The sequence below is a fragment of the Pristis pectinata genome, chromosome 2 (assembly GCF_009764475.1).
Source record: "Pristis pectinata isolate sPriPec2 chromosome 2, sPriPec2.1.pri, whole genome shotgun sequence".
Classification (NCBI taxonomy): Eukaryota; Metazoa; Chordata; class Chondrichthyes; order Rhinopristiformes; family Pristidae; genus Pristis; species Pristis pectinata.
Window position 1 is genome coordinate 89,829,248 of NC_067406.1, and position 14,358 is coordinate 89,843,605.

General features: G+C 42.5%; 1 protein-coding gene across 1 annotated transcript in view; it reads right to left on the reverse strand.

The window, feature by feature from the left end:
- The window catches only part of fras1 (Fraser extracellular matrix complex subunit 1), a 397,669-nt gene that overhangs the window by 222,503 nt on the left and 160,808 nt on the right, over positions 1-14,358 (reverse strand). The window contains exons 4-6 of the mRNA XM_052040656.1: positions 6,488-6,580; positions 5,414-5,573; positions 2,452-2,585 (exon numbers count right to left, since the gene is read on the reverse strand). Coding sequence (XP_051896616.1) covers positions 2,452-2,585; positions 5,414-5,573; positions 6,488-6,580 — 387 coding nt within the window. The remainder of the gene's footprint in view (positions 1-2,451; positions 2,586-5,413; positions 5,574-6,487; positions 6,581-14,358) is intronic.

Sequence of the window (14,358 nt, forward strand, 5' to 3'; positions counted from 1 at the left end):
GAACAGAGACAATCTGTGTACTGATGTGAGTATGGGCACTGTGTTTGAAACATATAGAAGAATCATAGCCACCTAATATTGATTTCTCTAGTTGTTTTAGAATTAGGGGACATTTATGAAACATATATACCATGATAAAATATAAATTCCTGATACAAGACTGAATCTCTCACAAATGAAATATTCCTTTGTATAACTGTTGTTCCTTTCAACAGGAGAAAATAGTTGCTTTTCAACCACAATTTAAAAGTCCTTTCCCTCTGTAGACATCAGCAGTCCTTCAGCTGCGTGCTTCATACAGGCATCACTATCGGCAGTGCAAACCAGAAAGATTGGGCAGGAGATCCACTTATGTGTGCTGGAGCTGCTCCTCCTTCCTTTACTCCCCTCGGCCTCCCTCCTGCTCCAACTACAAAAGTCTTCACTGAGCGCACTCCCTCAGCCAAAGCCATCTTTCCTAATGAAGTTATTCAAAACAACATTAAAATCTGAATGTGGCTGTGGGATGAGAACCGTTTAAAAATTTACAATTATAGCTCTAAGGACCAACTTTGCAATTAACTTACAAGCTATCTTGTCAAATATGAGGGAGTTCAGAAACAGAGCTTGTACAAATGAATAGAACCATCTGTTCTCATTAGGAATGATTCCACTTCCAAATAGAATCAAACATATTTTTTTAATGGCTCAGTGCAGGCAAACAGAAAAGGATCAATAATTAAAACATGGTAAATGCACTGTAGATACAAGAAATATTTAACCATGGCACCGGGGTGTAAAAGGGAATGCTTATTATTTATTTAAGCAGCTTAATAAAGGTCAGCTTTAGTTTGCAATTTCTTTAATCAATTTATATTCCACTGTCAAAAAAGAAACATACTGTGTTATGTTGCATATTTTATTGAAGTAGTATTATATATAAATTCACGCATCTAATGATATAATCATGAAAGGCTTCACCAAAGGCTGGCTTGAACCAGTTTTCGTGAGCAATAACTTTCTGTTTAATGTTGGGAAACTAAAGCCAACATCATCAGCCCTCCAAGACTGACATCCTGCTATCCTTAATTCTGAGCTGCCACCTCGGGCTGAGCGACAAGTACAGACTCTGAACGCACAGCCTGACTGAACTGAGCTTCCTCTTTGACAACCAGTCAGTCACTAACATCACATTCATTTACCTTCAAAATATTTCTCACCTCTGTCCAAAAGTCTCCCTCTCAACAGCTGAAAACTCAATTTTCTTCAAAAATCGGGTCAAGGCTATATTTCTCCAGCAATTTCTTTGTGGCCTTTCCTTCTTCCAGCCTTGAGAAGCCACAAAACCAAAGGGGTTCACACTCCAAGGTCTGTTCTGCCTTTAGCCCAATCCTTACCAGGCTTGATTAGCTCTCTACGTTCATAAAATTTCATTCAAGATGCTGGTTCTTCTCCAGTTATTCGGTTATCTCCTCTGGTAGTCGATAAACTTGGCCAACCAGCTTGTTGGCTCTCAAGCTGCCTTCAAAGCATACCTAAAGGCCCTCCTTCTCTTTCAATTTACTTTCTTCACCCGGTAGCACTTCTTTCCCAGTTCATCTCTCTCCCTGATTATCCACTCATTTTCACCATCATGCAAAATGCCAAGATGTCTGCAGATCAGGAATTTTAATTTATTCGGTTCTCAATCTTTGATCATTTTGTCTTAAGAAATTTTAGAAACGTTTTGCAAACATACTTACCAATTGCTGAAATTATAATTCAGAGGAAAACATCAAAGAGTCATATTTTAAAAATTCAACAGACAACAGCGATTGATTGCACATGACCATGACCAAGACTTCCCTGGCTGCACGTTTTCCTACTTTTCACTCCAGGCTAATCTTATTTGATTGCCAATTGGAAAACTGCTAACTGCCAATTAGAGCCTATGTGAAGTCATTTTCTGATGCAGTGTATCTTTTCAAGCCCTTCACTAATGAAAACAAGCAGGCACAATAGTTTTTTTGCATTTCTCTCAAGGGCATCAGGCCCCAGAAATGAACATTTTGCAGAAGTTGCTGAGTAAGTGATTGAGCAATTAAACAAGAAAGAGATCCAGAATTGCAGGATATCTCTGGAACCAGTTTGAAAACATAAACAATGTCCTTTGACTTCGATTCAAGATGTGTTCAGCCTCTGTAGCAGAAGCACTGTCCTTCTAAATTGAGTGTTCTCAGGTTCCAACCTGAATAAAATGGATCAGTGAGGCTAAGATGGCAAGCAGCATTGTGCAGAAGGTCACCAACTATGAGAGGGTAGAAAATTGGCTACATCCTACGATGGACAGGTTGGAACTCTGTCTATCCCTTTTGTAGGCACAATACAGACGGCTTGAACTTGAACATCAATCCAGAAAGTCTAATCGGTGGCTACAAGTTACCATTTATACAGGTACATTATTTAAGTACAGTACAATAACATGCCACTCACCTTCTTACAGTATACCGGCTGGCACTCTGCAGTGTAGCATTGTACCTCACCATTGTTGCAGACACACTTCGAACAGGCAGTCAGTTTCCAATCTTCACCATCCCTGTACGTTCTTCCCTCAAACAAACATGATTCTGTTCATGAAAACAAATAATACAAATAAATGAGTGATGAAAAATAACAAGGAATTTGTTTTATTCCTATTGTCTTAACTACATGGGCATATTACAGCCTAGCGATCTGACCCAAGCATGAGTGGTCAGATTGGCTGAATATTCTAATAAGACATTTGGGTTCAGGTTGGATCAGGCTGTGGGGGCCAGGTTCTGCACATTATTCAGGTCATGATTATTTGCTTCATATTACTGCAGATATCCTTTGCTCTTGATCAATGGCAATGTATATGCAGCATAGAAAATCTTTTTTTCAGCTTACTTGCAAATGCCTCTGGATCTAGTTGGGTCAGGTTGGATCAGGCTTGGAAAATAATGTAAGGACTTGGGCTTGGATTCAGGCTGGCTCTGATCAGGTTGGGGTCAGTTCGGCTTTTACTTTCATACCCAAATAGACATGAACCTAAAGAGTACATCTTCATTTAAAAAGAACTGAAACTGGAATAAAAAAATAATTTGCATTTAAACAGCAACTTAAGTGTCCACAATTGTACCACAGATATCAGTTGATGGCAGCTGATTCACACAAGGCAAGGTCCTATACACTGCTGGGCAGGCATGGTAGTGTGGTGGTTAGCGTAATGCTTTACAGCGCCAACGACCTGGGTTCAATTCCAGCTGCTGCCTGTAAGGAGTTTGTACATTCTCCCGTGTCTGCGTGGGTTTCCTCCGGGTGCTCCGGTTTCCTCCCACATTCCAAAGACGTACGGGTTAGGAAGTTGTGGGCATGCTATGTGGGCAATGGAAGCGTGGCGACACTTGTGGGCTGCCCCCAGAACACTCTACAGTGCAAAAGATGCATTTCACTATGTGTTTCAATGTACATGTGACTAATAAAGATGTCAATAAATGAGATGAATGACCACTGAATCTTTTTGACTCATGGAAATGACTGAGGAACTTTGGGTGACTGTGAGGCACTGCTGCACCTTTGAGCCCTTTAGGTTACATTAAGACATCTTTTACGTCCATATGAACAAGCTTTTGGAACTTCACTTTAATATATCGACTGAAAGGTGGAACTTTCAACAATGTAGTATTCCCTCTGTACAGCACTGACAGGGCAATCTAGATTACAGTATATCCACAGGAGTAGTACCAGATGATTGGAGGGTGGCAAATGTTAATCCTTTGTTCAAGAAAGGGAGTAGGGATAACCCTGGGAGTTACAGGCCAGTGAGTCTTACTTCAGTGGTGGGCAAATTACTGGCAAAGATTCTTAGGGACAGGATCTATAAGCATTTGGAGAATTAGAGATAGTCAGCATGGCTTTGTGAGGGGCAGGTCATGCCTCACGAGCCTGTCTGAATTCTTTGAGGATGTGACAAAACACATTGATGAGGGTAGAGCAGTGAATGTGGTGTAGACGGACTTCAATAAGGCATTTGATAAGGCTCATTCAGAAGGTTGGGAGGCATGGGATCCAGGGAAACTTGGCTGTGTGGATTCAGAATCGGCTCGCCCATAGAAGATGGAGGGTGGTTGTAGATGAACCATATTCTGCCTGGAGGTCGGTGACCAGCGGTGTTCTGTAGAGATCTGTTCCGGGACCCCTGTTCTTTGTGATTTTTATAAATGACTTGGATGAGGAAGCGGAGAGGTGGGATACTAAGTTTGCAGATGACACAAAGGTTGGTGGTGTTGTGGATAGTGCAGAAGGTTGTTGAGGTTTACAACGGGACATTGATAGGATGCAGAGCTGGACTGAGAAGTGACAGATGGATATCAACCTGGAAAAGTGTGAAGTGATACACTTTGGAAGGTCGAATTTGAAGGCAGAATTCAAGGTTAATGGCAGGAATCTTAGCAGTGTGGAGGAACAGAGGGACCTTGGGGTCCAAGTCCACAGATTCCTCAAAGTTGCCATGCAAGTTGATAGGGTTGTTAAGAAGGCGTATGGCATGTTGACCTTCATTAGTCCAGTAATTGTGTTCAAGAGCCACCAGGTAGTGTTGCAGCTCTATAAAACTCTGGTTAGACCACACTTAGAATATTGTGTTCAGTTCTGGTCACCTCACTATAAGAAGGATTTGGAAGCTTTAGGAAGGGCGCAGAGGAGATTTACCAGGATGCTACCTGTATTGGAGAGCATGTCTTATGAGGACAAGGTTGAGCGAGCTAGGACTTTTCTCTTTGGAATGAAAGAGAATGAGAAGTGACCTGATAGAGGTGTACAAGATGATAAGAGCCAATAGATTGAGTGGACCGCCAGAGACTTTTTCCCAGGGCAGAAATGGCTAACACAAGGAAGCATCATTTTATGGTGAATGGACAAAAGTACAGGGGGAATATCAGAGGTAAGTACATAGAGAGTGGTGGGTGCGTGGAACGCGCTGCCAGGTGTGCTGGTAGAGGCAGATATATTAGGGGCATTTTAGAGAGGCACATGCATGATAGAAATATGGAGGGGTATGTGGGAGGGAAGGGTTAGATTGATCTTAGACTAAGTTAAAAGGTCGGCACAACATTGTGGGCCGAAGGGCCTGAACTGTGCTGTAACATTCTATGTTCTATATGATCAAGTTACAGAGGTGGGTGGGGATCAGTTGGATCAGTGGAGGATGGGTTAACTCAGTGGCAAGAGTGCCATCAAATCAGTTAATCTGTCTCTTAAAGACTATATAAAAAAGTATCTCAAAATGTTTATTCTGTTGACATCTTTTCATGCAATTATTCTCCTTTTAATTACCAATGAATCATAAATTGTTACTTATAAGTAAAACAAACATCATGACAATTAACCCATCAAAGCTTCTAGGCAATGCAAGCAGAAATATTTGATGTGTCACCTCCAGTCTTGACACATATTGGGCAGCAGTCTCCAGGTGGGTTGTACATGGTCTCTCCTCTCCCACAAGATATGGAGGGACAATATTTTGGGCTACATTTAACTTGCTTGTTGGTACAGGAACAAACAGTACAATCTGAACTCATCCATTCGGTGCCATCCTGCAAAAAAAAATCAGGTAATCAGAGCACCTTTACCCCTCAAATTACAATAAATAACTATTATTTATTTTTTAAAACAATAGTCATTTTATTTGTGCTTTTAATTCTGAGTTCTTGTTAAAGACCTGAGCACCTACACAAAGCCTATAATTTATTAAATAGCTAGTGAGTAGGAGCAGGTATGCAGAGTATCTTTGATCGCAAGTAAGTCTCAAGATTGCCCAAAGGAATTCTTCATTGCAGATTCTTCTTTACTTTCAGGGGTTAGAGGGGCAATTCCATGTGGAAACTCATTCTGGTCATAAGCATGACACTGTCAACCACCTGTTGTATTTCTCTCATAATATCTGGTTCCAAAAGAAGCACTCTCTATCACACAAAGAATCTATTTCTGTCACTTTAACACTGTCTACCTCAGCCCACCGCTGCTGAAATTCTTAACCATGCTTTTATCATCACCAGATTTGTTTAATCCAATGTTCTCCTTATTTGGCTGCCTTCCTTCATTCTCCATTAACTTGGCTTACTCATCACTCTGCTGTCCCTATTTTACCATAAACCAAAATCTATCAAACCCATCCGTACTGTCATATCTTGCATCCCTATCTATCACATGTAAAATTCTCTACTGTAAAATGCAGTTGATGTTACCATTGTTACCACTGAGAATGGGACACTTTTATGATAAGAGTCCTGAAAAGTTACAGATATTTTCATAAGACCTTACAAAGTTAAATCATGATGCAAAATTGGATGTCAGAGACATGGAGGGTATGATAAAGTGATGAGTTGTTTATTTACCAGATGATTATGACTGGATGAAAACAAAATATTGTTAAGTGTCAAAGATATACTTGCTGTCAAATCAGATTTTTGATTCCCCATGAAATAGCTGAAAACCTCCAGCATCTTACCCCATGAATCTGTCCTTCGTAATCACAGAAGTTTTGTGTCCTCAAGGCACACTCAGGGCAGCAATTATTTGGATTTATTTTGAAGACTTCCCCCTTAAAATGGGAAAAGAAAAACAAAGGTTGTAAAAAATTTTACATGAAATCTATAATTTTTTAAATTATAAGGTAAAAGTTGTTTAACATTGATTATATCTGCAGCAAAAGTATTTTAATTACCTTACTTTTATTACATATTCATGATAACATCTGCTAATCTCATTAAACAATGGATGTGATATGCAAAATAACAAGGTAACATGGGAATGTCACAAAGTACTTTCTAAATGTGCCACCAAAATGTCAATAAAATATCATTCTTGCACAGAATGCATGTGACAATCAATAGTTACAATTACTAATTCCAAATGTGAATGGTATGGAAGGAGCATTTTGGTTTACGAACTGGAATGGTCTAATTTTTATGGTTACAGTTCAGGAAATGCTCTTTGTAGGACCAGCTGAAGCAATAAATTAGAAAACCCATGCCACTAAACTTTAAAGCTTTAGCTTTTTTGGCAATAATAAGTCAGCCTGGTCTCCAGTCTGCTTGGGCCCCCTTGTCAGAAGACCAAAACCTTGCTGGTGTGCCATGACCACCCCATGTTAAAAGATATCATGCACAGGTAACATTCACTCCTCAATATGAAGCTCTGGACCTGCAACATCAGGAATGCTCATGGATAAACCCAACACTGACAAACTTGAATGTTGCACCACTGTCACAGCCTGGGAACTCAGAAGCTCTGACAGAGCATCACTGCCCCAAAGTGAGACATGAGGGGCAGGAGATAGTTGATTCATAAAACAAGGCAGGGCGTGCAATTCCTTCTGGAATGTTAAACTAAAGAGGAATGCCACCTTTGATGGGTGCTCTTGTTGTTAACATAGGACTGAGAAGTCAGACGAACAATAATAACATGAAAAAACATTTCTATTTGTGCAATTCTGTTAGCTTGGCATAATGCCATACAGCATTTTCAAGCACGATTGCAGTGGAGATGGCCGAAAGGTTGATCAAGGAGATGTGCTTTCGGGGTTGGCTTAAAAAAGAAAGGGGCAGAAACAGAAGAAGTGACTTAGGGAGAAGACCCCAAAGCTTTGGGTATTGGCAGTTCAGCTACCAATGGTGGAATTGGTCAAGAGGCCATAATAAAGGCAGCACAGATAGTTTGGAGGGTTGCAGAGCTGGAGATTACATTGATGGGTGATATTAATGCATTGGTTAACTGGAAGCCAAATCTAGTTATCATCCACAGGACTGAAGAGGACTCAGGCAGCAAACTATCAAATAATCTTAAGTTTAAGGGTAGAATGAGGGATATCAGATGGAAATGCATTGAAACTGCCAAATCTAAAGATAACAGAGATGCTGATGAGGATTTCAGAGGGAGGTAAACTGAAGCAGGAGCAATGAGAGGTTAAGTTAGGGAGGTGACAAAATATTAAAGAACAAAGCAGCTCCAAGCCTGCTGCAAATTCACATGAGGTTTGCCCCTGGGGGATACTGTCATGTTGATAACATCAACAGCATTCACAACTCCAAGAAACCCAAAAACTTGAAATTATTTACGATGATATTAGTTGGAACTCACCCTTTTCTAGTCTAATATTCAAATCATCGGTGTGTACAGCCGAAGTCAATTGTCATATGCATAAGTACATGTGTGCACAGGTGCAATGAAAAACTTACTTGCAGCAGCATCACAGGCACATAGCATCAGATACTCAACATTCACAAGGAAAACATAAATTAAAAATAAATTATACACAATTTTTACAAGAAAGAACACAATTAGCACAAAAAAAATACAAAGTCCATTGTGGTGCAAAGTGGGCATAGTATCACTCTACTGAGGTAGTAATTAGGGTTTTGCCAGTTGGTTCAAGAACTGAATGGTTGAAGGGTAGCAGCTGTTCTTGAACCTGCTGGGACTTCAGGCTTCAGTGAGCAGAATTCTTTTTAACAATACTACCCATTTCCAACTACTGGAAACTTCCTTAAATATACGTGTAGATAAAAAATAACAGGCAAAGTTTTATCTGAAACAGTATTTTAAGATAAACAGTAAGAAGATAGGAGACTTGGATTCAATAAGTAAATTTTATGACAGGTATCAAAAAAAACTTCGGAGGCTCTGTGGGTTTCGCTTCAGAAGACTTCGGAACAGATAAGTTTTAAGTTTTACTTTTTTATCTATTTTTTAATAGGGTTTTAATTATAAGGGTTAGTTTTTAATAGGGTTGTGATTATTAGGGTTAGATTTTTATAAGGTTCTTTTTTAAGTGTTTCTATAAGTTTTAGTTGGGAAGAGTGGGGGCTGGACTGCGCAGGCGCGGCGTGGGCAGTTTAAAAATCAAACCGCCATATCCAGTGGGCAGCGTCAGAGCGGGCAGCTGAGTGAGAGGGAGCAGAGCAGTCGGGCTTTGGTTTAAGGGGCTTCGGTGTAAAGGGGCAAGGCAGGTGAGTAGCTGGTAGGTAGGTAAAGGTAAGGTTTACCTGTTACCTGTGATAAATATTTAAGTAGGAAAAACTAGGGGGACAAAAAAAGGAATTAGGTCAGATGGAGGACAGGGTGGTATGCTGCAGCTGCTTGATGTGGGAACTCGTAGACCTTGCTGCGGTCCACGATGGCCACATCTGCAGTGAGTGCTTGAGGCTGGAGGAACTTCTGCTCAAAATCGATGAGCTGGAGTTACAGCTTCAAACACTGCGCAGCATCAGGGAGGGGGACAGTTTTGTAGATACTGTACATAAGGAGATGGTCACCCCCCTTAGAGCAGGTAATTCTGGAGTCCAGGAAGGAGATAGAAGGGTGACTGTCAGGGGAGGGAAAAGGAAAAAGAAAACAAACAGGCAGATAGAGCAGAGGACCCCGGAGGCTGTTCCCCTCAGTAGCAGGTTTTCCACTTTGGAGGCTGTTGAGGGAGATGACCTGCCGGGGCCTAGTAGCAGTAGACAGGTCTGTGGCACTGGGACTGGTCCTGCTGCTCAGAAGGGAAGAGAGGAGAAGAGGAAGGCAGTAGTGATAGGGGACTCGATAGTCAGGGAAACAGGAGGTTCTGTGGCAGCGAGCATGAATCCCGGATGGTTTGTTGCCTCCCAGGTGCCAGGGTCCAGGATGTCTCTGATCGGGTCCACAGGGTTCTAGAGCGGGAGGGAGAACAGCCAGAAGTCGTAGTTCATGTTGGTACCAACGACATAGGTGGGAAGAGGGATGAGGTCCTGAAAAGTGAGTTTAGCAAGCTAGGCAGAAGGTTGAAGGACAGGACCTCGAGGGTAGCGACCTCGGGATTGCTGCCAGTGCCATGTGATAGTGAAGGTAGGAATAGGAGGAGATGGCAGATAAATGCATGGCTGAGAAGTTGGTGCAGGAGGGAGGGTTTTAGATTTTTGGATCATTGGGATCTCTTCTTGGGGAGGTGAGACCTGTACAGAGAGGACGGGTTACACCCGAACTTGAGGGGGGCCAATATCCTTGCGGCCAGGTTTGCTAGGGTGGTTCAGGAGGGTTTAAACTAGATTCCGAGGGGGAAGGGAATCTGAGGAGTAGGTCAGAGGAAGAAGGGGATGGGGAAAAGTCAGATCTGACAGGTGGAGAGGCTTTGAGGAAGGAGAAGCAGAGTACAGGCTACAAAAGTAGTAAGGTGGATGGGCTAAAGTGCATTTACTTGAATGCGAGAAGCATCAGGAATAAGGGAGATGAACTGAGTGCTTGGGTAAGTACATCGGACTATGATATTGTGGCTATTACAGAGCCATGGCTGACATTGGGGCAGGAATGGATATTGAATATTCCTGGTTTTCAGTGTTTTAAAAGGGATAGGGAGAGGGGGGGGAGAAGAGGAGGAGGGGTGGCGATACTGGTCAGGTACACAGTTACAGCTGCAGAAAGTGTAGATAATGTAGAAGGATCCTCTCCAGAGTCAATATGGGTGGAAGTTAGGAATAAGAAAGGGGCAGTTACCCTCCTGGGAGTATTCTATAGGCCCCCCAGTAGCAGTAGGGATACTGAGGAGCAGATTGGGAGGCAGTTTTTGGAGAGATGCGAAAATAACAGGGTTATTATAATGGGAGACTTCAACTATCCAAATATTGATTGGCACCTACTTAGTGCCAAAGGTTTAGACGGGGCGTAGTTTGTTAACTGCGTCCAGGACGGATTCCTGACACAGTATGTTGACAGACCGACTAGAGGGAATGCCATATTAGATCTAGTTTTAGGTAATGAACTGGGTCAGGTGGCAGATCTATCGGTGGGTAAGCATTTGGGGGACAGTGACCATTGCTCCATAACCTTTAGAATTGTCATGGACAGGGAATGGAGCAAAGAGGGCAGGAAGATATTTAATTGGGGGAAGGCGAATTATGAGGCTATAAGGCGAGAACTTGGGAGTGTAAATTGGGGTGACATTTTTGAAGGGAAATGTACTATGGAGATGTGGTCGATGTTCAGGGATCTTTTGCAGGATGTTAGGGATAAATTTGTCCCGGTGAGGCAGAGAAGGAATGGCAGGGTGAAGGAACTGTGGGTGACGAGAGAGGTGGAACAATCAGCTAGGAAGAAGAGGGCAGCATACATAACGTGTAAGCAGCAAGGATCAGATAGGGCTTGTGAGGAATATAGAGTAGCAAGGAAGAAACTTAAGAAAGGGCCAAGGAGAGCAAGAAGGGGACATGAAAAGGCTTTGGCGAGTAGGGTTAACGAGAATCCCAAGGCCTTTTTCTCGTACGTGAAGAGCAGAAGGATGGCTAGGGTAAAGGTAGGTCCGATTAAAGACGAAGGTGGGAGGATGTGCCTGGAAGCTGTGGAAGTGGGTGAGGTTCTCAATGAATACTTCTCTTCGGTATTCACCAAGGAGAGGGGTCTTGATGATGCTGAGAACAGTGTTGGTGAGGGTAATGTTCTAGAGTATGTAGATATTAAGGGAGAGGATGTGTTGGAGTTGTTAGAAAATATTAGGACAGATAAGTCCCCGGGTCCTGACGGAATCTTCCCCAGGCTGCTTCGTGAGGCGAGGGAGGAGATTGCTGAACCGTTGGTTAGGATCTTTGAGTCCTTGTTATCAACGGGGATGGTACCGGAGGATTGGAGGGTGGCGAATGTTGTCCCCTTATTCAAAAAAGGTAGTAGGGATAGTCCAGGGAATTACAGACTGGTGAGCCTTACGTCTGTGGAAAGGATTATAAGAGATAGGATCTATGAGCATTTGGAGAAACATGGACTGATTAGGGACAGCCAGCATGGCTTTGTGAAGGGAAGATCTTGCCTCACAAGCCTGACAGGGTTCTTTGAGGAGGTGACCAGGAAGATTGATGAGGGTAGTGCAGTGGATGTGGTCTACATGGATTTTAGTAAGGCGTTTGACAAGGTTCCGCATGGTAGGCTTCTTCAGAAGGTCAGAGGCCAAGGGATCCGGGGAAGCTTGGCCATGTGGATTCAGAATAGGCTTGCCTGTAGAAAGCAGAGGATTGTGGTGGAGGGAGTGCATTCAGATTGGAGGGCTGTGACTAGTGGTGTCCAGCAGGGATCGGTTCTGGGACCTCTACTTTTTGTGGTATTTATTAACGACATAGATGAAGGGGTGGAAGGCTGGGTTAGCAAGTTTGCAGATGACACAAAGATTAGTGGTGTTGTGGATAGTGTGGAGGGCTTTCAAAGCTTGCAGAGGGATATTGATAGGATGCAGAGCTGGGCTGACAAGTGGCAGATGGAGTTCAATCCAGAGAAGTGTGAGGTTGTACACTTTGGAAGGACAAATTCCGAGGCAGAGTACAAGGTAAATGGCAGGATTCTGGGCAGTGTAGAGGAGCAGAGGGATCTGGGGGTTCATATCCACAGATCACTGAAAGTTGCCTCGCAGGTGGATAGGGTAGTTAAGAAAGCTCATGGGATGTTAGCTTTCATAAGTCGGGGGATCGAGTTTAAGAGCCGCGAAGTGATGATGCAGCTTTACAAAACTCTGGTTAGGCCACACTTATAGAGTACTGTGTCCAGTTCTGGTCGCCTCATTATAGGAAGGATGTGGAGGCGTTGGAAAGGGTGCAGAGGAGATTTACCAGGATGCTGCCTGGATTAGAGAGTATGGATTATGAGGAGAGACTAAAGGAGCTAGGGCTGTTCTCATTGGAGAGGAGGAGGATGAGGGGAGACATGATAGAGGTCTACAAGATATTGAGAGGAATAGATAGAGTGGACAGCCAGCGCCTCTTTTCCAGGGCGCCAATGCTCAAAACAAGAGGACATGGCTTTAAGGTATTGGGTGGGAAGTTCAAGGATGATGTCAGAGGGAGGTTTTTCACCCAGAGAGTGGTTGGTGCATGGAATGCGCTACCTGGGGTGGTGGTGGAGGCTGATACATTGGACAAGTTCAAGAGATTGTTAGATAAGCATATGGAGGAATTTAAGTTAGAGGGATATGTGGGAGGAAGGGGTTAGATAGTCTTGGGTGTGGTTTGAAGGGCAGCACAACATGGTGGGCCGAAGGGCTTGTATCGTGCCGTATTGTTCAATGGTTCTATGATTCAAAGTATCTTCTTCATCCAAAAAATAAACAAAACTTGGAATGGATTGCAGATATGGAAGTGGAGGCAAAAATCCACGATTATTTTTTAAAAAAACAAAAATACAAGAGAGCATGATCTTCAAATGATCTTTTTTGATGGACCAATGTGAAGATTTTTTGATATTAATAGATAGTGCACAAAATCCCCTTTTCATATATGCATTTACAGCAATAACAAAATATATGCCTGTCAACCAGGCTTTGTTCTCAATACCACACATGAAGCTTACTTCTACCTTTTCACGTCTGTCAGCATGGGAGGTGACATATTTTATCTTGTTTTGCCTCAAGGCACTGTTTCAGATCACTCGTTTGGCAGTTTTGCTCTATTGAATAAATATTACTCTCTCATCAGTAAAGATTTTTACCTCATGTAGAAGGAATTCCATAGCGGTGACTACATGGTGCAATATAAATGTGGTATCCATGTAAACAAGGAATCAAAATTGGCATTTAATAAAGTTCTATGATCTATACTATAACTATCCCTGCCCTGTAGGTCATAATTAGCAATACTTTAAACTGCTGTCTTGCCCTAAATTGAGGTCACAATGCTAGTTCTTCTCTCAGTGGATACATGGTTACCAAATTGTACAGGGCCCAAGGCAGATGAATCTCTCTTCTTCTCCAAACACTGTTCTTAATAGAGCAAGCAATAGAGAACGAATGAGGTCTGGGGGAATTTCCTTAGATCCCACTTGTCTATCACCAGGGGATCCAGGCATCTAGAAGAACTACCTACAAACATTACCTTCAAGTGTGTCATAACATCTGGAGTCAGACCTGGTTCCTTGCATGCACACTCCTTTAAACTGCTGGCACACCCTAACTGAAATCTTCCATGGCAAGATCTCTAACAGCTCATCTGTGCCACATTTCACTTTGTCTTTCTTCAACAGGATGCAAGACTATTTGGAATGCCATCCAACATAGTTTGACTTCCAAGTGAGCTTGCCCTCAGCCTGGAAGCACGAGAGACTGCAGATGCTGGTGCAGTAACAAGCAAACTGCTGGAGGAAATCAGCAGGAAAAGGGATTGTTAACATTTTGGGTTGCAACCCTGCATCAGTAACGTTGACTATTCTCCTCCCCACCCTCCACAGATGCTGCTGAATTCCTCCAGCAGTTTGTTTGTTGCTGTCCTTAGCCTGGATACTCCAGTATAGTTCAAAGTGTTCATTAGTGTCTCTTTCTCCATTTTAAGACAGCATTCTTTCAGATAATTAAAAAAAATTGTAAATTAAACATAATTATTCATGTATCAAATA